Source organism: Grammomys surdaster, unplaced genomic scaffold, assembly GCF_004785775.1.
Source record: "Grammomys surdaster isolate TR1022 unplaced genomic scaffold, NIH_TR_1.0 264, whole genome shotgun sequence".
Taxonomy (NCBI): domain Eukaryota; kingdom Metazoa; phylum Chordata; class Mammalia; order Rodentia; family Muridae; genus Grammomys; species Grammomys surdaster.
Genome location: NW_021604705.1, coordinates 6866795 through 6894732, shown reverse-complemented (window position 1 = coordinate 6894732; position 27938 = coordinate 6866795). Strand labels below are relative to the sequence as shown.

Here is a 27938-nt window from a genome sequence, read left to right as displayed (position 1 = left end):
GGGATGGGGGGATTCCCGGGTGGGTGGGGGATGGGGTAAGGGGATAACATATGAAATGTAAATAAAATATCCAATAAAAAAAAAAAGGAAGTATGTAAGAGGAAACAGGAACTCTAATTGGCCAGTAAGTGAAAACTTCTGAAGATAAAGGATGGTCAGTTACTGCTTCTGTGCTGTGCTTAACAGTTTCCAAGCAAAAATAAGTACTCAAGCACCCCCCTCACATTAATGAAAAGTTAAACCAGTGCTCCTATTAGCTGAGAAATTTTCTCAACACATCTCTATCTGTTTACTGCTCATGGTTAACGCACATTAACTTGGGCAATATAAATAGCATAGATAAAATGTAATGATTTGTAGAGGTCAAATCTCTGTTTTGAAGCCATTTTCAAATACTCATTGATATATCAAAACATTGGTATTAACATTAATTATGTTATTAGTTATCATACATTGTTAAAGAACACATATCATTTATTTAGTATTTTTATTTGGTGCTAGGGAATGAAAGACTCAATTATGTTAGACACACTCTCTGCCTTCAAGTTATACGCAAAGCCCAGTGTACTTTCTTCATATCAACAATGTATACATCTCACAAAAGAGTAAATGAAACATCTTTTATTGATATAGCAAAGTCATTGCTTTAAATGTTATTACTTGTTATTATTTTTGGCAGATTGATTTGGAAATGTGTATATAAATAGAGTTTCATAAAAAGTCATTTATTGACCATCAAAATATGAGATAATAATACATATATTTTGTAAAAATAAATAGTAAAGAAAGTTGATTTTCTAGTGAATTTAGGGAGACAAGCTGTAGACACTGTGTCAAGGTTATCATTGTGTTATTCAAATGCGGATTTCTCTGCCCTCCTATCTTGTTTCATTCCAGACAACACTGTAATGCTTATGTCAAGAATCTTCTGTCTCATGTTTGTGTACACAATTCTTATCATTTATTCTCTGCCTTGTCAATAAAAGCTGATCAACAATGGTTGGGCAGAACAGAGAATAGGCTAGAACTTCTGCCAGCCAAGGGAAGAACAAGGGGCAAGGGTGGGGACGAGGGGCAGGGAGTCAAAAGGAGTCCATGAGAGTTCAGCTGAAGTATAGAAGGCTCTAAATGCAAGTATTTGGCTGGGAGGTATCCAGGTTAGTTTAGGGGATTAAGATAGATCAATTGACTGCTCAGGTATTGATGTAAAGCTTGAATATAAATCTTGGTCTCTCTGTGTCATTATTTGACAACTAGCTAGGATTTAAAATAAAGCTTCCATATTAATTTACTACATACATTTACATTAAAATTAACATTTACAACATGTTAGTTCTTAAAATCTGCCACAATTTCTTAAGTAATTTGAGACTTACAATCTGACTATTTGGCACAAGAATGTTTCTCAACAGTCAAAATGCTGCTTACTCTCACGGAGACTGGATTTATTATGACCACTGATCTTAGAGAACCATTGGTAACTCAATTTAAAATTTTAATTGAACCTTATCTACTAATTAGAGATTAATATGATGGCAAAAGTAGACTAAGGACAGTTTAAGGACAGTCCAAGTGAGGCTTATAAATTAAAGAATGTAAGACAGTATCAACATTGTTTAGAATGTGAGCAGAAATACTTAGAAGACAATGCCTTGTACTTACCCGCGTCCTGGAAGTAAGTACACCTTAACAAATGGGTCAGAGTAGCCATTGTTGTCTCTGGGGACTAGGTTTCTTGCTTGAAGAATATGTATTATAAGATTTCCGAGATCATAGTTGATTTGAAGCTTTAAGGTGTAGAAAACAATTCCATGAAGAAATAAAAACAAATGAAATAGTATTGGTTAATACTTTACTAGTTCTTTTAATCTTTTATAAAAAATTAAGTACTTCATCTCAATTGTATTTGAAACTAAAATGTTACTGCCCAAATTAGCTGGAAGGCCTTAGGCATATGTGGACTTGTAGAAAACATGCTGTTCATGTTTACTGGACTCTGCACAGAGAAGAGTCTTGGCCTAGCTATAGTTCACTTAGAAGAAAAATCATACACTTAATATTTATTATATTTTAATATTGAAAATTTGTTTACAGGAAAAGAATATACCTCACTGATATCTAGTATCACAATTACAAAGACTTTGAAAATAAAAAATAAATAACTCGTAAAGTATTATGAGATAGCATTTACATTTCGTCAAAAATGAGTGGTAAGAACAAAGGTTATATGGAGAGGATACTATCCATATTAAGATGTAAGATTTTTTTTTAAAAAGTGTAGATTTCATTTTTCCTATTTTCTCCAAGATTAAACTAGTAGCTTCTCTTTCTATGTCACGCCCTATAAAGTAAGAGACTAGAATGATACTAACTTACTCTTTTGACTTTAGAAGCTGAAAAAGAAAGAATATCTCTACAGTACTTACTGGCTGATCACATTGACATTAACGAACAAAATTTATAATTCAGATAAACATTTGAGAAACTGTCACAATTCAAAATCATTGAGCTTAGTCAGGTTCTCTTTCACAATTGAAATATTCTTTTGATGTCTTTCAGATTAAATCTTAATTACATTTAAGTTTTTTCAATAAATAAAAATGGAAAGATCTGTATTTCAAATAAGGTATGTATGTATAAAACTACTAACTTTTAAAAATAATTCCTACAAAAACAGATACATAGTGTTTACATTCAAAGTGGAGTATCTAAAATCTGTCAAACCTTTGCTTAAAACTTCAAAATTAAAAAATCTTTATTTTGGCACAATTTTGATCTGGATACGATTTCCAATAGAAATGAATCTTTAGTTGCACAGTTCCACAGAGAAAAGTCTAGTTATCTCTGATGGCCATGAAAAAATGTGTAAACAACAAAGTAATGTGTGCTAAGGGAAAGCAAAGGCAGGGATTTGAAAGTGTGTGCTGTAATATGATATAGGAACACAAAGGTTAGTAATCCATAGTTAGCTTTCTCTGGAGTTCACTTCCAAATGACACTGCACCTAAGCTGTTTCTCACTGACATGGAAGCTTTCTTTTTTTTTTTTAATTTTTTATTGGATATTTTATTTACATTTCAGATGTTATCCCCTTATACCCCACTCCCCAGCAACCCCCATCCCATCCCTCCTCCTGCTTCTATGAGGATGTGCTCCTACCTACCCTCCCCCACTCCTACCTCCCCACCCTAGAATTCCTCCACACTTGGTGAATGCTTTCATACTACCTCAAGAGACTCAAAACTGCCCGATTCATTCCTAAAGACCTCTAAGAAGCTAAAAGATCAGACCAGAGGAAGCATGGAGACCTGGGCCATCCTCACACACAGGGATTCCAGTGCCTGCACCTTTATGCTTACTATTCTATGTGTGCCATTGCCGTAAGGATTTGCCACACAACACGGGAAATAAGTGGAACACCAGCTTAAGAATATTTGAGCTCAGTGGTTCTCGGCCTGTGCAGTTGCGATTCATTTGGCAAACCTCTATCTCCAACAATATTTGCATTGCAATTCATAAAAGTAGCAAAATTATATCTTCGATTTAGCCATAAGAATAATTTTATGATTGTGAGTCACCGTAACATGAGGAACTGAATTAAAGGTCACAGCATTAGGAAGGTTAAGAACCACTGTTAACTGCTGACAGGTATTGTGTCAAGGTAAGTTTCAACTTCAGAATTAAGTTTTACTGCTGAAGGGTAAGACAAAGGAGAGTGAACAACAAGAGAACATTAAACCAAACAGAAACAGTGAATATCAGTCTAAAGGCAAGGAGCTAAAAACGTGGTAGGAGAAAACTATTAAAGATCAATAGTTCAAGTATTTCCTCTGTGGCCTCTGGAATGTTGAAAGACAGGTCAGGTGAAAACTAACATTAGCAATCAGCAGAGGAACAGTAAGATCAGGAATGCACAGTAAGTGGGGCTGATCCCACTGTCTGTCCAGGAGAGGTGCCCTGGAAAACACTCCTCTGTATTTTACAGCTCCGCTTTAGCTTTGGTTTGTGTGTACAGAGTGACTTTGCTGGTTTTCCAGTCGTTGTACCTTTGCCATATTCGTTGTCAGCAATTGACGCATGACTTTTTCATACACAGCCTCACCTCCCAAACACACATCTGTCGGAGCTTACTCTACAGCATGTAATACTTTGCTATACTATGTGAGGGATAATTCCTATCTGCTTGCATCCAAAGTTCTTTCTGAAAGCTGTAGGAGGAACTAAGGTGGGAGAAGTTAGGAGAGGAAGAGGAGGAGTAAGGAGGGGAGGAGGAAAAGGAAGAGGAGGAGCTAGGAGAGGAGAGTGAGGAGGTGGAGGCGTTTGTTCACATGTCTGTAGCAGTCAAAGATAGTTGGTATATCTAGATTGGGTATTGGGTTACACTTCTGATTGTATGGGTATCTTGTTACTGATCATTACCAAATATATAAGTCTTTGATTAATCTTTAAGCGTTAGAGTCTCATCTTTCTACTGGGCTCTTGTGGATGGTGGCAATGCCCAGCCTTGCGGAGACAGCATGAAAGAGGCAGAGCCATCTCCCACGCATTTCGTGGGTGGCAGGACTGATGGTTCTGGCTGGACATTTCTAGCTGGCCACAGCAGCTTAGATAGTTGGCTTGACCTGAGGCCGTTTTAAATACTTACTACAACAGGAAGCACAGCCTCTCAAAGCTGATTCCCTCATAGATTTTGAGAGAGACAACTTTCTGGGTGTTTCCACTGCCTGTCAAGCACTGTCTCCTGTATCTCTGCTATCCTGAAAGTTCTTTCTAAGAACTTACATTATCTTGGAGACATACTCGACTTTCCTTACTGGAATCTTGCTGTCTCCTGGAAACTAATTTGCCCTGTGTTTATTCTTCCTACACTGTGATATTTCTCATCCTCTTTAATTACATTTTGATATTACTGAAAACCCAAATTTAAAGCTGTTTCACTGTGATTCATGCTAAGATATAAATTGTGATAATGAGATATTCAAATATAGAAGCATACATGGGCCTAAAGCTGAAATTTTCTGTACTTTTTTTTCTATTTTCCACCCAAAATTCTTTCAACTGATCTTATAAAAACAAAGTTTTTTATGACCTACAGTATGACAATAACTTCCTTAGGGTAGTTTTTTATTAGTTAGTTAGAAATCATTGGCTTAACAAAAGACAATACTTGATATAACTTGAAGAAATGGCCTTCAGGCATTTGGAAGGAGAAGCTGTGTGTGAAGCACACTTGAGTATACTCTCAGTGAAGTTCAGTTTGTACTGACTAAATACTCTCCAGCCGGGAATTTCAAAGCTATGACTGGTTTCCATGCACACACGCATCTACACACCATGGTGTCACATTGTTTCCTATATAGTATAGTACATGTAGAAAATGAAAGAATCAGACAGGCTGTTAGAAATTCCAGTAGACAAATGCTAAAAGCAAAACAAAAAGATGATAGAATGATGACATGAAAAGCATTCCATACCTGAATCTCTCCTGTAATTGGGTGAGAGGCAGCCTTGGTCGCATCAGTAGGCTGAAATATTGAAGACCACATGTTGCATTAGTAAACAAAGTACTCAGAGGTGTTCTTCTTTTAACTGCCTTTTGAAGTTAACTTGTATTGGTTATAGTACACTACCTGGAAAATACATTTTATTCATTTGGTTGCTTCAGAATTAAAGTAGCTACTTATAATTCTCATAATTATTTAATTTTACAACTCACAAATCTATTTTTCATTTTGAAAAAACCTATTTGAAACCATGATTTTATGTCAGGAATATTTTCAAATACTTAAACAAAATGAATACCTTTAGTTTAAAGCATTTTGCTTAAGTATTTAGAGATTTTAAAGAGCACATAGTAATGAAAGAGTGTTTACATAAGACACTCTAGGAATACAGAGGCTAGGATGAAAGTCATGGCCATCGCTTCTCTCCTTCCAACTCCCTGCACAGTGAAACACTCCAGTAACATTTTTCTATGAGCAGACCGCCTTTAGCTAATATTTATCTTTTCACATAGGTTTTCATTTTCCTCATAACTCTTTAGGCAAATAAATCCTTCAAAGAAGGTAAAAAAGAGATCTAGCAACCAGACATGGTGTCATATGCTCTGAATCCCAGCACTTAGGAGACAGAGGTGAGTGAACCACTGTGAATTCAAGGCTAGATAGTGAGTTCTTGGCCATCTAATTCTACACAGTAAAACTCTGTCTCAAGATAAATTAATAACCAATGAAAATAAATAAAGTGATTTTGTAAACTAATACATGCTCCTCAGTAAATGCTTACTTATGAACTTGTTGCATTTCCATTATGTGTGTATATATCTATATATCTATATCTATATCTATATCTATATCTATATCTATATCTTCATATATATGTTACATATATGTTCTTCATATATATATTATATATATATATATATATCTGAAGAAATGATGTCTTTGTCCCCAAATCTATGATAGAATATTAGGATATGATAAAATATGGCACCTAGGTGGCGTGGCAACCACCTTTACACATCAGTCCTATCTACTTATAAGTATGCAAAGCTGACTTGGTTTAGTGATTGAATGGAAATGACAAGATCTATTATAATATCTTTGTATACTTGCTTAGTTACTTTTTAAAAGATGTATTCATTTTATTTATATGCATACACTGTTGCTGTCTTGAGACACACCAGAAAAGGGCATTGGATCCCAGTACAGATGGTTGTGAGCCACCATGTGGTTGCTGGGAATTGAACTTAGGACCTCTGGAAGACCAGTCAGTGCTTTTAACCAAAACGTAGTTTTATTGTAGAATGAGCACAGTAAAAAAGAAAAAAGAAACTCTATTTCAAATCTTGCGTTAAAAGCTATCAAAGAATAAAATGAACTCAGCCCCTGGTGAAATCAAGAGGGTTACAAGTGTTCAAATTCATGTATCTAATAGTTTAGCTCAGTTATAATGTATGCTAACTATTTACATTGAAGCTATGCTGGGCTTCGAAAGGATAACTGCTTGCTATTAAACAGTTATATTTATTTAATATGTATTCCATTCTAAATGAATAAAACAAGAAAACTAAATGGTAAAAAAAGTTCTATGCAAATACCTGAAGTGTTTATACACTGAAAACAACAACAACAACAACAACAACCAACTGGGGCTTTTCATCAAATATTCCTGATTCATTAAAAACAAATCAGATTTGAGAGGAAAATAAACTTATGTTCCTTTTACAGTTTCCTGGGGTTCTGTTATGAAGACAATGAGAAATTTTAAATCATGGGGTCTAAATGGCATATACATATTGGATATTATGAAAATTATCAGATTACAGGAGTTACATTTCAAATTTAGAGACACCTATAGTCCTTTAAACTGGGTCATGACTTTTGAAGCTGGCTTTGTTAACTATTGTATTAAAACATGTACTTAAAGAAAACCAGGGAGTTGGTAATACAGAGCAGTAATCTACCGTTCAATCAGAGTTTGAGGAGTTGTGAATTGCTCATTAGTGTACATGTTCCACACATGTACATAGAGCTTGTAAGAAAGATATAAAAACAATATTTTTAATTTTACATGAAAGATTAAAAATAAATACCTATTAGGATTTAGGATACAGATACTTATTAAATTGTTTAGCCCCTATTATATCACAAATAGGACTGTCTTACCTATTTCTTTGGACTTTGATTGCCATACAAATCTTATTTCAGTTTGCTTTCAATTTTATCATCTTTTTCCCTACAGTTTTATTCTGTCATATATTAGATATTTTATTTTGTAACTTCATCTGCTTATCTTTCATCATCTCCCATCAGAATAGATCCAAATATAGTATCTTCAAATAGTTAATTCAATTTCAAATGTCTGAGACTTCTTTCTACAGGGTTTTATTGAAGTTTTGAGTATATCATGAGAGGAAATTCCTTTTTCATAAGAACACATAAGATGAGTAAGTACTTCTGTTAAATTATTTTATCACCATCTAGAAAATAATTCAGATTTTAAAGATTAAAAACAAAGAATGATGGATTAGAATTTTATGCTAAAACTTTTCCAGACAAAACTGTGCACTGAATTAAAGCAAAATAATAACAAAATAATCTATACATTTGCTTATGGATTTTATTGTTGAATCAAGGATAGCAAAATTCTGTTGTGTTTCACATATACATTATGTAAAAGTTGTTAGCTAAGAATCTAATAAAATATATTCTTTTCAGAATGACTATTAAAATGGTTTTCAACTATAGAAAATAAATAGTCCTATGTATCATTTATATGATTTTAAAACTCTTTAAAATAAATATGTTATATTTGGTATGTATTATTCAAAAACAACCATTCAAAATATTAGTAATGAACCAGTAGTCATTTACACATAATCACTTAAATGTAGGAGCAATGCTCAACAGTGGCCTGAGAGGCTTGTCTGTGACCCCAAGTTAACAGATGGAGAAAGCAAAAATTGACAAATGGAGTTAAATTGAACTTACAAGCTTCTGCACAGTTAAGGAAACAAACCACACATATAAACACACCCTTAAGAACAAAGAACATCAGCAAAACTTATCTGACAACTAACTTCCCCAATACATAAGGAACTTTGAAAAGTTTACACTACTAATGGAATAACTATAAAAAATGGACCTTACTCCCAAGTAGATATTTATCAAAAACCAAGAAATGCCAATTGGTCAGGTTCATATACATAATATATAAACAAGTAAATAAATGAATGAATAAATAAATTCCCCAAACTACCAGTCATCAGAGGAGCACAAATTAGACCAACCATGGAGATTAAGCTACAAACACATAAGGAATGATTATTACTATTGTAAAGACTGAAATGGAAAGTACTGGAGAAACTGAGGTCAACAAAGAGCTCATGACCAGTGCGGGTGGAACTGAAAAATAGCACCACCATTTTAAAAATTGTCTGCTAGATGCTAAAGAATTGAGGAGGTTCCAGCAATGCACTCCTGGCCAAATGTCTAAAGGAATGGAATATGTCGTTTGAAGAGGTCTTTTCATGCCTACGTGTATTTCAGCAATATTAACAAATGCAACGTAAAGGTGACATCAGGTCGTCAACTGATGAATGGATAAAGGACAAAGAAAATGTGATAATACCTGATGACATATTACTGAGCTACAAAGAAGCATAAAATCCTGTTGCTGTTAACATGTATGAATTAAAAGATTAATTCAAGCACAGAAAAACAACTGTCATATTATTTACTCACTTCTACCGCAGAACTCTGAAACAAATGACAAAATACAAACACATGTTTTTTGGTAAAAATCATCAAATAAAAATGTTTTGTAGATGTGTTCCAAACATCTAAATATATTCTTATATTAATTGTAAACTAAGTAATTTAGAGTTAGAATACTATCATGCAATTTAATTGTAATTTTATGTTATTAGTATATATTATGCAATACAAAGTATGTGAGTATATGTTAAGCATTTTAATATTTAATTTAGTTAGCTCTATACCTACAGAAACAAAAAAAATAAAACCCTAATTCTGTATATTAGCTTAAGGACATATGGAATATTTGGCTTTGCTGTTGCCTGCCATTAGAATACAGAGCTTCAGAAAACTGTCTAACTTATATTATGTAGGAGAAAAGAAACAAATGGTAGCTCAATATATCATTAACTCTTTACAAATATATTACTTAGCAAAAGGTACCTGCTTAAAAAAAAGAAAGAAAAATGAATAGGTAGCAGGTCTACTCTTTAAGATAAATCTTTACATGTAAAAATATAACATGCAGTTTCTCTCTCTCTCACTATATATTAGTTATATTATATTAATTATATTATATTATTAGGAATAATAACATCAATTATTAATAATATTAATATTATAATTATATAATATATAGGAAATATATATTATACTATATATAATATATATTTTCCAAAATAATCTAGTGTTATGATTAAGTTAATGTCACTGCTAAGAGTAAAATAATTTCTATACTAGAATTATCCAATTGAGAATATTTGTGAGTCACAGGGTTAATTGAATTTTTCTAATAATCACAGTAAAAATAAACAGAAAAGAATATATGAATGTTTATATTTATCCTAAATATTGTCACTTCACCATGTTAGCAAAATGAAACTTGTGTTGAGATATTTGAGACTTTTCTTCACATAAAGTCACTGGAGTTTGGCCCATAATTTACCTATACAAAGATGTCATCTGAGACCAGCTATATGTGATTAACTGTTCCTCTTTGGACAATGGAACACTAGAACTATGTATTTGAGCTGAATGTTATAAATCTACACTGGCTCAAATCATTGACAAAGGAAAGAGTGGCTGCATGCAGAAACAGCTGCAGATACCCCTTTCCTAATGCTTTCCCATTTCTGGAGTTTCCATTTTCTAAAATGTGGTACCTAAAATTAATATATAGTAATATAATACAATTAATATAATATAAAACATATTATACAGAAGGGCAAATTTACAAATTTGCATTCATAACAAGAACGGGGGTCACAGGTGACCACTGACATTTTAATTCATAAATATTTTTCTTACTGTTATGTGCAAGTCAGAGAACTATAATATGTGCTCAGGGGGAATAAAAATAGTTCTTAAGTGGTGTGTGTAGCCAAAAAGCAGAATAAAATTAGAACCTGATAATTGAAGTCCATATACAAATTTTCTTTTGATACACAAGAGGCATCTTTGGAAGGAAGAAAGGAAGTAAGCAGGCAGGCTGGCAGGCTAGGAGGCAGGGAGGAAACTGGCGGGGTGGGAGGAGGGAGAGGAGAGGGAAGCAAGGAGAGATGGGGGATAGTTGTAGATTCTGAAACTCTTTTCTGGTTTTGTTTTCTTCTTGGAATGGAGGTCCCTTTCTTTCAAAATTGGTCCTTAACCACCACCTCTTCAGATCCCACCAGCCTAGGGGTCCTCGCTCTCCTTATACCCACTCACTGTGCCCTAGAATCTTCATCCGTAATCTTCAAACTTTAAGGAAGATCTCATGTAGCTAGAGAAGTTACAAAACCTAGGTTTCTGAGCTCCATTCACATAGATTTTTGAAATAGTCCAGTCTGTTGGGGTGGGGGTGGGAGGGAGCGCCTCTGACACATTCCCATACAGTGCTGTGCCACAGCTGCCGAACTGGGAGCATAGTTTAGAACCACTTGTCTCCTTGGAATGAGAGGGAGGAATCTTTGTATTCTGGTAGAGGGTGACTTCTGAATTGTAATGGTCATGGACAAGTGTTGGTGGAGCGTAAGCCAGAGCTGAATCACTTATAAATGCATTACTGACCAAAAGGGTGTCAGGGCATAGAGGATAACATTAGATCTACTAGCACTTCTAAGGATGGAAATCCATTTGTTTTCTAGGTCCTTTTAGAATGTTCAGAGGCATGCCCTAGGAGAGATGCCCCAGCAGACATTCAGGTATCAGGAATGCCTCCTAAATAGGAGAGTGACATGTCAGAACAGTTACACATGGTAATATCGTCTGCTTTTACAAGGAGGAAGCACTGCTGCACTGGCCACTTTTAGTTCTCCAGCAACTTTAAAGAGCCGACACTGGAAATGCTGGTTTCAATGGTTTCAAGTAAAGCCACACACGCGAAGAACAACCCACACGTTGGAACTGGAATAAGATCCAGAATGGTGCTCATCCGTCATTGTTATCCTTTATTTCTTTGTGTCCTAAATTATTTTCATTTCTTTGTTCTTTAAAAAAAGTTATATTAATATACAGACACACCAGAAGAGGACATCGGATCCCATTACAGATGGTTGTGAGTCACCATATGGTTGCTGGGAATTGAACTCAGGACCTCTTTGTACTTTTTACTGAGAAAAAAATTGTTTCTAAAGGTTGTAAAGCTAATGTTCTATATAGAAGGAAATTTATATTTCTGGAACCCTCTGCCACACATCAAAAATAGGAAGTATCACATTGTTAGAAGTTGGTATTCTAAAACCTGACATATCTTAATAGCCGAGATTCTTCATTCGGGTCAGTTAAGCCATTAGAAGACAGAAATATTTGTTTCAGTAGATCATTAGGACGTGACTCATCACAAGGAAACATTACAATTTCATTTCGCTTCCCATCTACTTCTGTCCAGTTAAAACCACCAGAAGCGGTCACTATGGCGACATGGGGTCCTTCTCACCTTGGTGCTGCTGTGCTTCTTTTTGCTTACTGAAGGTGACCCTGGCTGCCCAGGGCTGGGAACAGAACTGGATCCTGCTGATGTGGGACCTGAGTGAGCATGAGACCCTTTCTCCACGACTGACGACATGACCAGGGGAGACTGCTGCAATGAGACTTTCTGTAGTTCTGCCGCCAACTGCTTGGGATCCACCCCTGGAGACTTTGCCTTATCTACTAGAACAAAAAGAAAGGCTTTATGTCTTGGGTCTCTATGTTGGATACACTATGGCACTGATTGGAATTCTGGCTGATGACACAATCATTACTTAAAGACTAAATGAAGCTTTCAAAACCAAACGTACTCAATTGCAGTTTTATGTATCTATTACTGGAGAGCTCTAGGTGATCCAGCTAGGAGTATTATAATGATGAATTACAGGGGCAATTTAAAATTCTATTAAGTCTTCAGAAAAATACTTTGAATATTTTATTGAGTGAACTGTGAGGATGACAAAGCACCTTGTTTTATTTCCAAGAACATGCTGTATGGACATATTTTCTCTCTTCTAAATCCTCCAAATGTTCTTTATAAAGAATTTCACAGAGTATATGACATTTATGTGTGTATGTGTGTGTATCTATGTATGTATGTATGTATTTATGTATGTATGTTTGTATGTGTGTATGTATGTATGAATGTGTGATATCTGTTGGACCTAGTGCATTTCAGTAACTCAGACTTCCCAGAATCATTGTAATAACAACAGCAAAAGGCCAAGTTGTGCTGGAAAAAAAATTAGTAACTAAAAATTTTATGATTAAGAAGAAATGGCTCAAGGATTGCCTTCATAGGATGAATTCATATTTAGGTAATTTAAAACATAAATTTATGTAGTACATATTTAATATATATATATTTCTTGCCTAGTCTAATAGTTAAATATGCAACATGTTTCACCAGAAAGCTAATACTGTAACTAAAAAAAATTTTGGTGTCATAGTCATATACATGTATGCAAATCTATAATTCTGTTTGCATGTTTGTCAAAACAGGTTACTTCTGTATGTGCCTCTTTACCCATGGTTGAAATCAGATTGCTGTCACCTACCAACTTTTGGTGGCTCATGAAGTTCCAGATGCTGGGGATTTTCGGAATCTGACAACATATTGAGGTCCCTAAAGATTAAGACAGATTATTAAGAAAGACACTGAGGAAACCTGAACCAAAAGACACCTCTTCCAACTGCCCTAAGTTTAGTTTCAGGAGGTCAATGAAAAGTGGTCGTGATATAAAGCAACTCCCAGTCATGCACCCGGCTAACCCAGTGCATATTAGCAATGTTGTCAAAAGTCAAAGCTGATAAAAATGGTCATTTAAGGTGAAATCTTTATGAATTAGATACAAGTCATTTCAAATATTATGCACATTTATGGAATCCAAGTAGGTTCTGGCCTCCTTCTAAATGACACATTTTAATAAAAGCATGGAAGGGAGAGAGCTGTATCATAATCAGAAACTGTCAGCTTGAGTCTGTCTAAACCTTACTTAGCCTTTGATTCAGAACACAAGAAAGCCATAAACCTTGTATTTATTTCATTTTCTAATTTCTGAATCTCTTGCTGTCTGGCAAAGGTTCCACCTTAACAATTTTAAATTAAAAGAGACATGGATAGCCAAAAAATGGAAACAGAAAGATGGGGAAAAACTCACAGTCTTACACATATTTCTGCTTCCCCACTTTGCTGATTAATGATGCTCTGCACTTCCTCGTATGTTTTAGAAGTTAAGGGGATCCCGTTCCATTCCAAAACTTGCATCCCTAAAAAGACAAATTTGAGTAAAAAATAAAACATGTGAACTATCTTCAGTTATAATTCTTGGGCACAAAAGAGATTTTTCTTGCTTTTAAGAGCCAAATCAGCACACCATTTCAGAGAACATTGGTTCAATGTTCTCCAGAACATTATTAGATAGTCAGACATAAACTTACCTGAGTACATAATACATGTTGAAAACAACATGCAAGTTTTTTCTTTGAAAACCTATTAATTCTTAGCAAATACATGCATTCTGCTCACACTCTCAGAAAATATTCTGAATAAACATACAAGTAATTGCAACCATTAGCTTAAGAGTATTAAGTGCTGCCTTCTTTCATGGAAGGGAATGGTAAGAAGTCACTAGGATTTCCTGATGAAACTCTGCTTCTGAGTTTCACTCAGATAAATAAGGTTGTACTTTGTGTCCTCTATTTCACCACATGGCAGATGTTTCTCTAGACAATAGTAAGAGTGTTGCAGGAAGGCCAGCCTTGTAAGTCTGTACCCTGTGCAGTAGTACAAGCTCTGTATTCAGAAAGGCCCTGTGCTGTGCTGTTATCTTAAAAATCCACTGTTTAATTTTTCACAGAATCCAATAAATTATGTGTCCCTCCTGCCTGGTCAAGGCATTTCATTTATACTATGTAACAAAAAGGATACTTTTATGCAAAAAGAAAATAGTAATAGTCAATATTTAAATATTTTACATCTAGGTTTTTTTGCCTCTTTTTGTGAGTTATTAAAATAACTCAAGTGAGTATTTGAGATGACCATAAAATACAGTTATATGAGATGAGTCCACAGCGGAAAATCATCTCATTGAGTACCCAGATAACTGAAAATGTTATCAAATTTACCCTTCAAAAAATGTCCATATGCCATGACACAGTAAATTAAAAAATAATTATTGAATTATTACATATTTAATAACCGCCACACTGCGTAATTCCATTGTGCTTAATTCAGCACTGGTTCAATGTAAAATTATAAATACAGTATGGTTGTGTCTAAGATTTAGTGGTATCGTACATATCGGAAGGAATGTTACCAGTTGCAATTAAGTGAAGGAAATGCCTGTATAATACAGTGGAATAACAGAAGAAGTCCATCAAAAGACTCAAAGTAACACAAAAAGACTGTTCTATAACTTACTCCAAGAAACCTTTATCTTCAGATGGGCCTTAGGTTTATTTCAACCGTCCCAGCTGTTGTACACAGAAAATAAGAAAATTACATAAAAGACAATGATACTAAGAAAGGCTCAGCACAGCGAAAGCAGAAAGCAAGCATTGTTTTAAAGCCAGGAGGAAAACCTACATTTATTCTGAATTGAAACTTAATGCTATAATGATTTAGATATTACCTTTTCACATTTCTACAGAATCATACTCTAAGGAAATAGTCATAGGTCTATTTTTTTCTGTTGCTTTTGCCTGGTCATGTTTTTACATTTTAGAACAAAGGGAACACTAAAAAAATCTTAATTGTCTAGTGAAATAGGCAAATATCTAGTCATAATGCAGGAAAACACATTTTATATTGTCAGTAACATTGGTGACCAGATTCTTGCCAAGATACAATATGATAGTTTTAACTCTGAGAATCATTCTGCCCCATAGAGACACCTGAGCTTCTATTATCTTTTTTCATATTAGTCTGTGTATTGGAGAAAGCTAAAAATATCTTGCCAGTTCTTTTGTCCTGGTCTGGTACACTTGCTGATGTTCTATGAAAAGAGTCACGACTTTCAGCAGTTATTTAATGCTTTCCATGCCAGTGTCCCTCACTTCCTGCAACTTGTATCCATTTCATAAAACATTTATAGAATCATGAGTTAAATGTTAATGTAATTTCAAAACAATATGTGACTCAAGACACAAACAAATAGAAGGATAACAACGTAGAATCATCTCAGTAGTTACACAAAGGACATTTGATAACATTTTAATAAATTTCATAAAATGAAGAATGAACTTGGTATAGAAGAAATTTAAAAGATGTATAATAAGCCAAGAAACTATTTAGGACTCATAAATTTGAGAAAGTTGCAAGATACAAGTTAAACATACAAAAATTAGTAGCACTGCTCTAATAACAGTGTATTAACTGCAATAGAAATCAAGAAAGTAAACTATTTCACAATGATAAAAGATTTATAAAACAAAGTAGCTAGGAATGAATTTACTAGTTATGTGAAAGATCTTTAGAAGATAAAGTATAAAGCAGTTATGAAAGCTATTAAACAGTTATGAAGAGGATACAAAGAAATAGAAATGTAATTATATATCCACAGTCTTCAAGAATGAATGGGGTTAAAAATGCTTATACATCCAAATTCATCTGCAGATTTAAATCAATTAGTATTAAATATCAGAGATATTCTTCAAAGAAAAATTTGATTTTAAAGTATGTTTAGAAGCTGAAAAGTTGACAAGTACCAAACATGAAAATTCATCTTGAGAAAAATTGAAGCAGAAAGCATTGTAGCACCACACTTAAAATGTTTGAGGCCTTTATCTACTGTAGAATCCTAACTAATTTATGAAAAATAATGTGCACAAAAACATGTTAAAACTTGCATTCTCCAGATATGCTATAATGCTTTATTTTACCATTTAATAATTTAGGTATATTTTCCATCTTAAAGTACCTTGTTTAGTAGATTATAAAAAAAACCTAGTAAAGTAAATACTATGCATGTGACTGTCTATGTACAAAAACTAAGACAAATTCTGAATTTTTGTCAAGTATGTAACAGTGACGATTTGCTGTTCCAACTTATAAACTCAGTAAATTGTCATAGGTCAGCAGAGGGGAGGGAGACATCTTAAGACAAGAAGAATGAAGAGGAGAAGGTAATGGAATGCATATGACATAAGCAAAAGGAAAAACAGTTGTGGGAAGAAAGGGACCCAGAGAACATGTCACATAGAGCACTAGGGAGAGCAGTGTTGTCAAGGGATGGATTTGAACTGAATGTAATCACACTAGGTATGCAAGTGCCATAATGAAATCCAATAGTATGTAACTTAAAAATAATTTTATAAATCCTATCAAAGTTTTAGATGAATTGAATATTATTAAATCAGAAGCCAGCACAAGTTTCTAGATTAGTGTTATAAAACACTATGTTCTAGCTTAATCTGTTATAAAAAAGGGAGATTGAAAATAGCGTAAATGATTTGCGTAACACTAGGAGATTGTTGAAGTTTCTACTTATATACAGCAAACAACTACAGTGTGTTAGTGAGCATCATCTAAATATAAGAATGGTGATATTACTCAGCTGAGTGAGCATCATCTAAATGTAAGAATGGTGATATTACTCAGCTGAGACGTAATCCTGTTATCTGATGGAAAGTAAAGAACACAGGGAAAATTCATGAAATTAGAGAATCAGTGTTTTTTCTTGAATGATCAACAAATCATAAAGCTTTATTTCATTTTGTTTCCTCATTTCAAAATGTTTTAACAAAGCGACAGAGGGAATGCATTCCAGAGTTCAAGTCATACAACTGAATGGTAATTTCTTTTTTTCTTTTTCCTTTTTTGTCTTTTTCTTTTTTTAAATTTATTTATTTATTTATTTATTTATTTATTTATTTGGTGTTTTTTGAGACAGGATTTCTCTGTGTAGCCCTGGCTGTCCTGGAACTCACTCTGTAGACCAGGCTGGCCTCGAACTCAGAGATCTGCCTGCCTCTGTCTCCCAAGTGCTGGGATTAAAGGCGTGCGCCACCACTGTCCGGCTCTTTTTTCTTTCGGATATTTTATTTATTTATATTTCAGATGTCATCCCCTTTCCCCATTTCCCCTCCCTAAATCCTCCTTATCCCATTCCCCTCCTCCTTTCGCTTAGTGAAGGAATGATGCTCTAGGTTTGTGAAAACATTAGGAACTCTCATTCTGTTTGCCTGTGTAGACAATTCCATGGAGAATGGCATTTTTTTCAAATAAAAATTGCTACAGGATATACTTAGGTTCTATGACTTCCATTGAATCCAGAACTTCTCTTGTAAATGGCAAAGCACAGCAAGGAAGTCCCCTACCCTGAAGGAAGTGCCCTGTCTTTAAAGGGTATCCTCAGTATTGTGGATTATTTCCAATATTCTAGAATATATGATTACTAAATAGATAATTTTTACTGAATCTATGACAGAAAACACCAATTAATGCAAGCAATTAAATTTTCTACAAATAGTTGAAAAGACAACTGGAACTGATTATAATTGATTTATACAAACAAAGTAATGAGATGTGTGTGTTTGTGTGTGTGTGTGTGTGTGTGTGTGTATTTTAGTACCAATATTGCAAATCCATGCTCTTAATAGCAGAGAAGATAAGGGAATAAAATTCCTAAGATTTCTGTTCTTTGATATTTTTCTTTTAGTTTACAATGATCACTAAAATAATTCACCATTACAGTCCAGTTCTTACTGGAAGAATTGATACATATGCCAGAATCAATTTATTACTAAAATCTATTGTCCTAGAATATTGTGTATTATTAGAATAAAATAAAATCAGAAAGTTACTGAATAAATCAGTAGAATATAATGAGCATGTTAGTATAATTTGATTGATCCCCAGGAAATAACATAATATGCATAATGACACTATCTCATTTTAAGTGGATTTGAGTTCAGAATGTAAAATCATTTTATAATTGAACTTATCAGTTCATTTTGTTTATATACTTAGGGAGGATATTTCTAAAAATCTTTTAATTAGATCATATAAGCATATTAGCTATCACATCTGAAGAATGTCATGTCCAGTTAATATAAACAGACTAAGTAAAAATGTATGGGAATTATGCAGAGATTCATAGTGTAACTGAATGGACAAAGGAAGTTAAAAGAGACAAAATACCCAAATGATTACTTCTTCCATTTTAAGTGTCCAGGTTGAATCATTAAGAACTGTAACTTTAGTTCTGTCTTTAATTCTTTTTTATATTTATATATTCTTAACTATTTTGATTTTAATGTCATGCAAATGTAATCTATTAGTCGTATAATGGATTTTGACACAAATACCGTACTTTTGTTACAGAAAAGATGTTTTCTAATAAACATAAGTGCTAATGAACAGGTAGAAATATCATCCTATACCCTGAGCATACTCATAAATATACATTTTATTTCATAGTATTGTTTGGTATATTAAATGCACAGGATATTGCAAACCTTTCTGAGATATGACTTTATGAGAAAGGACAAGAACTGTAGTTGAAAAGGCTGACTGGACAAGCAATCTTGTAATCAACCATTAGCATTGAATACTAAGAGTCTTACAATTCTTGAATGCAGAAGGGGAGTGGATGTTAGTATCATTCATGTTGAAAGTAGCTGGTACTCTGTGTGCTTAATGTTGGCTATGAGTAAATCTTAAATTTCTTTAGCAATAAGTAAATGGTATGTAATGTGAAGTATGTGCTAATTATCTTGGTTCTTAGATCAGCTCCTGTACACATATATCAGCCGAAGAAATTAATACAGTAGAAACAGTTTTTGAGAAAAATTTAAAATATATTTTGCAGTTTTAGCATTGTTTGTAATGTACATTCTATTGATAAACTGCCATGTGCTGTTTGAGCTCCCCAAGAAGCTGGCTATGGGAGCAGGGCTAAGCCCTAACTTCTCTTCCCGACTCAAACATGTTTGTGTCAAAGTGTCTTCTGATGTCCTCCATCAGAAGGATGGGCTGCTTCACCACACAAAATGTGACAGGGAGGTCAAAAAACTCAAGAGTGAAAACACTGTGTTCCTGAAACAAAAAGAAGGGAAACCATTGCCAACAGACTGTTTATGTTATAATATGAAAGTGGATGCTGTGGGAAAGGGAAGCTAGAAATTCAGCTATGCAATTTTCATTCAGGGAGAGACAACTTAAACGGGAACTCCAGTGTAGTCCCTCAGCTTTCCCAGCTGGTTTCTGCTGGATGGGTGCATTTCATTTGAAGTTTTGTATTTATCTGTATCTATTAGTTCTTTGATTTGGAAGTCTCTCCACATGGAACACTCTGCACTGCCAAGGAAGCCTCCACTGGGCCCCTGACACTCTCTAGGGGACTCCCCAGCTTACTGCCTTTAAGTGATTTCCTCAGTATGTTTTCTGTTTGTACACCCCTTAATTTGATGATTACCCCTTTTTGAATCCCTCAATTTTCCTTCACCAATTTTCTCTATTGGATATTTTAAATGCCCAATTTATGATATTCTTCTACTTACCATTTATTCTTTTACCATTTGCTTGGCATATGCTTATAAATTCACCAATTCAAAAATAAAAGTATGGCTTTGTTATCCCACACGCAATCCCTAAGTCTCATCCATAGCGCTACAACAGATTGCCAGCTGTATCCTTCCTTCCTCTGTGCCCAAATTTCCAGTGGATACCACAGACCATTTCTTTCTAGCCCCCTTTTTCCTACTGGTAGCTGTGTTCCAGTGCCCAGTCCAGGCACTTCCTGTTTAACCACAGGTCACACCTGCCAGAAATCCAGTATCCAACACCAGCAATCATCCCCTGTGAACACACCAGCTCAGGCAGCCAGCATAACAGGCTACGCAAAGCTAACATACTCTCTGAAAATCCAGAGAAAACAGAAACCAAGGATCCTCACATCCACACAGCAAAGGAAAAACCAGATAGCAGCACTGAGACCTATATTCATCCTAAACCCAGATGCATAGACTCCAGCAAAAAAAACACAATTAGTAAGAGTCAGAGCAATATGTCTCCACCAGAGTTCAGCCAACATAGCTGACACACAAGAAAAAGACTTCAAAACCAACTATATGAAGATAACAGAAGTCCTTTAAGAGGAAATGAATAAATACCTTAAAGAAATCTAGGAAAATGGAAACAATTGGAGAAAATGACTAAATCCTTTAAAGAAAGTCAAGAAAATACAAACAAACATTTGAAGGATAAAGCTATTCAAGACCTGAAAATGGAAACAGAATAAAGGAAACACGAACTGAGGAAACTCTGAAAATGAAAAATTTAAGAATTTAAACAGGAACTACAGAGGTAAGCTTCACTAACAGATTATACAAGATGGAAGAGAGACTCCCAGGCATTAAAGATATAGAAGAAATGGATACACTGTCAATTACAGTAAATGTTAATTCTAAAAATACCCCTGACATAAAACTTACAGGAAATCTGAGACCCTATAAAAAGACCGAACATACGTATAATAGGAATAAAGGAAAGGAGAATCCCAGCTCAGAAGCCCAGAAAATATTTTCAACAAATCGTAGAAGCAAAACTTCTCAAGTTAAAGGAAATGCCTATAAAGCTAAAAAAAAGCATACAGAACACCAAATAGAGTAGACTCAAAAGAACATCCCATTGTCAAATCATAATCAAAACTCTAAACATACAAATCAAAGAAAGATTACTAAAAGCTGGAAAGGGAAAAACTTAGTAAACTATAAAGGTAGATCTATTAGATTTACACATGACTTCTCAAAGGAGATTCTAAAAGCCAGAAGGGCCTGGACATATAGTGTGCATTTATAATTGGACATTAGCCATAAAATACAGGATACTCATGCTACAATCCAAAGACTAATCTCTCTTGGAGAAATTAGTAATACAAGGAACATACCTAAACACAATAAAAAAATTATTCCAATCCTATAGAAAACATCAAATTAAATGGAGAGATATTCAAAGAATTTCTACTAAAATCAGGAACAAGAAAAGGCTGTTCACTCTCCTCATGTCAATTCAACATAGTGCTTAAAGTTTTAGCTAGATCATTAAGACAACTGAAGGAAATCAAGAGGATACAAAATGGAAAGGTAGAAGTCAAAGTATCAGTATTTGCAGATGATATGATAGTATATACAAGTTGCCCTAAAAATTCCACTGGGAAACTTCTCCCTTGTACAGCTGATAAGTACTTTTAGCAAAGTAGCTGCATATAAAATTACTCACAAAAATCAGAAGCCCTCCTATATACGAATGATAAACAGACTGAAAAGGAAGTCATGGAAATAACACCTTTCACAATAGCCTCAACTATTATAAGATATCTTATGGTAATTCTAACCAAGTATGTAAAAGACTTGTATGATCAAAACTTCAACACTTTGAAGACAGAAATAGAATAAGATACCAGAAGACTGATAGATATCTGATATTAATGGATCAGTACCATTAACAAAGTAAAAATGGTCATCCTCCCTTTAAAAGCACTCTATGGACACAATGGAATCCCCATCAATATTCAAACACAATTGCTGACAGACTTTGAAAGGAAAATTCTCAATTCTATATTGAAAAACAAAAGCCCAGGATAGCTCAAACAATCTTGAGCAATAAAAGAACGGCTAGAGGTGTCACCATCACTGATTTTAAGTTGTACAATAGAGCTATAATAATAAAAATCAGATGGTATTGGCACAGACACATTGATCAATGGAATTGAATTCAAGACCCAGAAATAAATCCACACACTTATAAAAACCTGATTTTTTAAAATAAAGAAGCCAGAAATACACACATCATAGAAAAAAAGAAAGCATCTTCAACAAATGGTACTGGTGCTCTATATGGGTGTCTGCATGTGGAAGTATGTAAACAGGTTAATATTTATCACTCTGCACAAAACTCAAGTCCAGGTGGAGCAAAGACCTTCACATAAAATCATATATACTGAACCTGATAGAAGAGAAGAATGTAGGGGACAGCCCTAACTGCACTGGCATAGGAGACAACATTCTAAAAAGAACATCGATAGCACAGGCGCTAAGATCAACAACTAATTAGTGGGACCTCATAAAACTGAATGTCTTCTGCAAGGCAAAGGACATTGTCAATAGGACAAAGTGGCAGCCTACAGAATGGATTTTTTTTTACCAACTCCACATCCAATAAAGGAATAATAGAATATCCAAAACATACAAAACTTGAAAAAATAAATATTTAAAAACTCTTAATGAAATGAAACAATGGTGTACAGATCTAAACAGAGTTCTTAAAAGGGGAATCTAAAGTGCTAGAAAACACATAAGAAATGTTCAACATCCTTCGCCATTAGGGAAAACTACTTGGAAATTTTATCTTACACCTGTTATGCCTCAGATGAATAATAATGACACAAGTGACAGCTAATGCTGGTGAGAATGCGGAGCAAGGGAAATACTCCTCTATTGCTGTTGGGAGGCCACTTTAGAAATCAATATAGCAGTTCTTCAGGAAATTGGGAAACGATCTACCTCAAGACCCAATATACCACTCTCGAGTATACACCAAAAGACTCCTCATTCTGCCAAAAAACAAAACAAAACAAAACAAAACAAAACAAAACAAAACAAAACAAAACACTTGTTTAATCATGTTTCTTTTGGCTTTATTCATAATAGTTAGAAACTGGAAACAACCTAGATGTCATTCAACAGAAGAATGGATAAATAAAATGTGGTTCATTTACATAGGGAGTATTACACAGCTGTTTAAAAAATGAGTTCATGAAATTTGCAGTCAAATGAATGGATTTAGAAAAAAATCACACCAATTGACGTAATCCAGATCCAGAAATAAAAATATGGTGTATAGTTACTTATAAATCGATATTAGCCATTAAGTAAATTATAACCAAGCTATAATCCAAAGACTCGGTGATAAAGAGGAGAGTCCTAGGGTGGAAACATGGGTCTTCCTGGGAGGCCGAAGTAGAATAGATTGTAAGGATAAAATTGTGGCAAGTAGAGGTGGGAGCACGAGGGATGGTGTTTGGTGGGGGTGAGATGGGATGGAGGGAGATAATGAAGGAAGAGACAGCTGGGATTTGGTGGGTGTTTGAGGGGTGGTGTGAAAACCTTGTGCAGTGGAAACTTTCTGGAATCTATGAAGGTGATCTTACAAAGATTTCTAGTAGTGGACGATATAGAGTTTTAACTGGCCATCCTTTATAGGCAGGCAAAGCTTTCAGTGAAGATACTGGATTGCATTTGCATTTAATTGTGTTTTTGGTTAATAGGGATCCATGGAAGTCCCAAATGACCTAGACTGATGCTAAGACAAACTGACAGTGGGACTCCATTGCTGAGGACAGCATCCACATAGGTCATTGAATTTGGAGAGGTCAAGCTGGTACCAGCAGGAATGTACTTTTGTTCTAGTCTCTTTATTGCCAGAAGGTACTATGCAGACTACTGAAAGAAAAACATGGACACCAATCCAGCCAAAAAAATATTGACCTACAATCTGTCCTGCCTATAAAATATGGTAGGCACAGACTTGTGAAACTATCCAGCCAATGACTGATTTGACTTAAGGCCCTCTCTGTCAGAAGCAGCCCATACTTGACATTGCTTGGGTAATCAAGAAGCAGAGACTATCTATCCCAGAAGCCTAGGGTAAAACCTAACACAACAAGAATCAATAAAATGATTTCTAATGACATTCTGCTATAGTCATAGATCAGTGTCCTATAAAGTAATCATCAGAGTGGCTTCATCTGGCAGCAGATGGGAACAGATGCAGAGACCCACAGCCAAGCCTTATGTGGAGAGAGAGGCTAAATTTATGGTGTACAGCAATTCTCTCCCCTCAGAGCTCAGAGAATCTTGCTGAAGAAAAGGCAGAAAGATTTTAAGAGTCAGAGGAAATGGAGAACACTAGGAGAACCAGGCCCTCAGAATCAAACAAAGAAGTAATATGGTCTATAAGTTTTATACAACTTTTCTGATGAATAACTGATCACTTTTAATGCTTCCAGTGAGGTCCTGGCTTCATTTCTCAGCATCATACATAAGTGCATTTGTGATTCACAAAACAGACTTTTTACCTGCCACTGATCTCTAAGCAACATAATATAGCAACTACTGTGTAGAATTTATATCATATTAGGTATTATATGTTCCTAATTAATAAGGTCTGTAAGGTCTTACATTGTAATCTTACATTGGCAGGTGTGTATAGATCTATGACATTTTAATGTAAGAGAATTTTTCGTCCAAGACTTTGTTCTCAATCAGAAATGCAGAATGACTCAATTTCTCAATTGCAATTTCTCAATAGCGTTCATGATGATGAATAATACACTCTTGTTTCTAATTATGTATCTGTATTGTGTTGATCTTAACTCTTACCTCAAACAACAGGAAAGGTATAACAAAAGGATGTCAGTACGCATCATCTAAGCTTTGATTGTTTTGTCTCTTTAATGTAGAGGTAAACCGGAACCTGCCTTACAGTGGCTGACATGTAAACCGGCAGTTCAGTCACTGACTGGTTCATTTTGCAGACTCACAGCTGAAGTGGAAATCAATTGGAAACAGGCAGCAAAACACTCCACCAGGGATTCATCTATCATGAGTTTGTGCCCTTCTCTCTTTTTCAACCACTGAGGACTCACAGTCTTTTTGAGGTTTACAGGGGAAAGAACTGTTAATTTTTTTCACACACAGAAGCTGCTTTCAAAGGTATTGCAGCATCCAGCACATAAACCATCCCAACAAACCCCAGAAATCTGAATTGAAATGCAAGGCCAAATCCAGAAAACAACAAACATATGCAGAGTACATTTATGAAAATTTATGTACAGCTAAGCTCAAAGTGTCAGCTGTGTGCTAGGAGCAGATAGAGTTTCAAATTCCTTCATCTTTTCTGAAAAGATAATGAAAGGTTATAGGAGCATATATTGATGATAATATAGACGTTCATGGTTCCCATCGATGGCAGATTATAACTATAGGCATTGATGTCTTTCTCACAACCCTATACAGTCACATTGAAGTATCCAATTTATTATCAAAAGTGAACCATAATGTTTTACCTTGCTAGAAATTGCTTGAACCCTTGCTTTATAAGCACTATGCTAGACACTGAAGATTCAGAATGAAAAAGAAAACCCAAAACAAAAAAAATAACATTCCCCCAAAACAAAACAAAACAACAAACAAACAAACAAAACCCCACTAAATGTCAAAACTAAGAGAGGTATTTCCTCAGAGTGGTTCAGGCTTTTATCAGCTTAGCAAGTAAAACTTACGATTTTATTGGGATATTAGTAATTATGTTGTGAATGTCTAATTTGAAAAGGGATGAAGTATCCATTTGATAAGAGACAAAATAGTATTTTATAAAGAATAAAGTGTGTTGTAAATTAAACATTTTCTGATGTTGGAAAGCTATTGACTAAGCTTCCTCACACAAAATAGTCTAGATAAAAAAATTTTTTTTTTGTAGCCAGTGAATGATTCCTAATGATACTCTGCTATTCTCGTAGACTGGAGCCTAGCATAATCGACATCAGAGAGGTTTCATCCAACAACCGATTGGAACAGGAGACACCCACAGCCAAACATTAATCAGATTTGGGGAATCCCATACAATAAGAGGAGGAAGGATTGTAGGAACCAGAGGGGTCAATGACACCATGAGAACATGGCTCATAGAATCAACTAACCAGGGCTCATAGGGACTCATAGGGACTGAACTGACAATCAGGGAGCATGTTTAGGCCTGAGCTAGGTCTTCTGCATATCTTCCAGAGTCTATGACTCTGTTGCCTGCTTTTGGGACCCTTTTCCTCCTACTGGGTGCTTTGACATAAGGGTTTGTGCCCAGTCTTATTGCATCTTGTTATGCTACATTTGGTAGATGTGAGTAGGCCTGTTCTTTTCTGAGGGGAAATGAAGTAGCAGTGGATGTGGGGAAGACAGGACGTGTGTGTGTGTGCGTGTGCGTGTGCGTGTGTGTGTGTGTGTGTGTGTGTGTGTGTGTGTACTGGGAGGAAGGGAGGAATGGAAAACTATAGTTGGGATGTAATATTTAAAAGAAGAATTTTTAAAAAGTGGTATTGATATTGTAACATGAAAAGATTTATGATCATTGATCTTGGCATAAAAATCCTAACTGATAGCGGCAAGTTCTAAATAAATGGCAACACATGCTAATGTACTTCTGTATCTTCAAATTATTCAAAAAAAATGAGAAAAATACACTACTTAAAACTCCAGTCTCCGTGATAATTTCAAATGGCAACATTCGTGGGCAAGAGTTCTGTGAGAATCTTGAACCTAAGGGAAATAGCATTAAAAAATATTTGATTTGTAATTAAATTCTCAACAAAGCCAGATCTTCAGCAATTAGAAGAAAGAGTATAAAGTAACAACCTCATCTTGAGTCTCGTGGTCCTCCATAGCTAACTTATGATAATGTATCTGAGTAGCTTTTGCTACCAAATTATTTATCTGTTGTATCACAGAGTTAGTCCGCCTATTTGAGAGCCAGGGACCAGCAGAAAAAAAGCAAAAAGAACCCAAATAATGGTCCCAAGATGGGAGGAAATAGGATTGACAATCTTGGAGAGGCTGAAAACCAATTCTTGTACCAGCCTTCATCTGTCTCTTTCTCTCTCTGATTTTTCTTAGGGCCTTCACTACCTGTCTCATGCTCTCTTTAACCCTCCTTGTCTTGTCTATGTAAAGGCAACCTTCTTCTTTAAGAGCTGTACACTGTCAAGAGCTGTACACAGCCTTTTCTATTGTAATAGAGTAAATCAAGTCCAATAAGGATATTTGTGATTTTAGGAGGTCTCTTCAGACAGCGAAACGAGGAATTTCTTCATATTAGAGATGTTACTTTATACAGGGTGTTTCCAAAACCCATCTTCACCCAACCTAAAAGAAGGGACTTCTGCCCCTAGACCAAGCAGAGAGGGGCCACTCAGAACCCCCTCTGTCAGGTGATCTGAATTCTTGCTTAGTCTGTGAGGCTAAGCACTGCAAGGGAATATAAATAAAAGATAAAAATATCTATCTGGGTTCCCTGAGGGACAAGCCTGACTGCATAGGGGTTGATGTCAAAAGTATCCCCTCTCCAGGAAAAAGACATTGGGACGGGTATGGCCCTCATGCCTCACTGGGCAACGACAGGGGGACTGGAGCCATTACAAGGTCCCCTTCAAATACTGGAGGTCAGGCCTCTATCCC

The 27938-nt window shown here is 35.1% G+C and overlaps 1 protein-coding gene across 2 annotated transcripts in view; it reads right to left on the bottom strand.

The window, feature by feature from the left end:
* Positions 1-27938, bottom strand: part of Pclo (piccolo presynaptic cytomatrix protein) — a 340751-nt gene that overhangs the window by 91195 nt on the left and 221618 nt on the right. For both annotated transcript variants that reach the window (XM_028776071.1, XM_028776072.1), the window contains exons 12-16: positions 13868-13976; positions 13265-13332; positions 12175-12389; positions 5475-5525; positions 1663-1787 (exon numbers count right to left, since the gene is read on the bottom strand). In XM_028776071.1, the coding sequence (XP_028631904.1) occupies positions 1663-1787; positions 5475-5525; positions 12175-12389; positions 13265-13332; positions 13868-13976 (568 nt within the window). The remainder of the gene's footprint in view (positions 1-1662; positions 1788-5474; positions 5526-12174; positions 12390-13264; positions 13333-13867; positions 13977-27938) is intronic.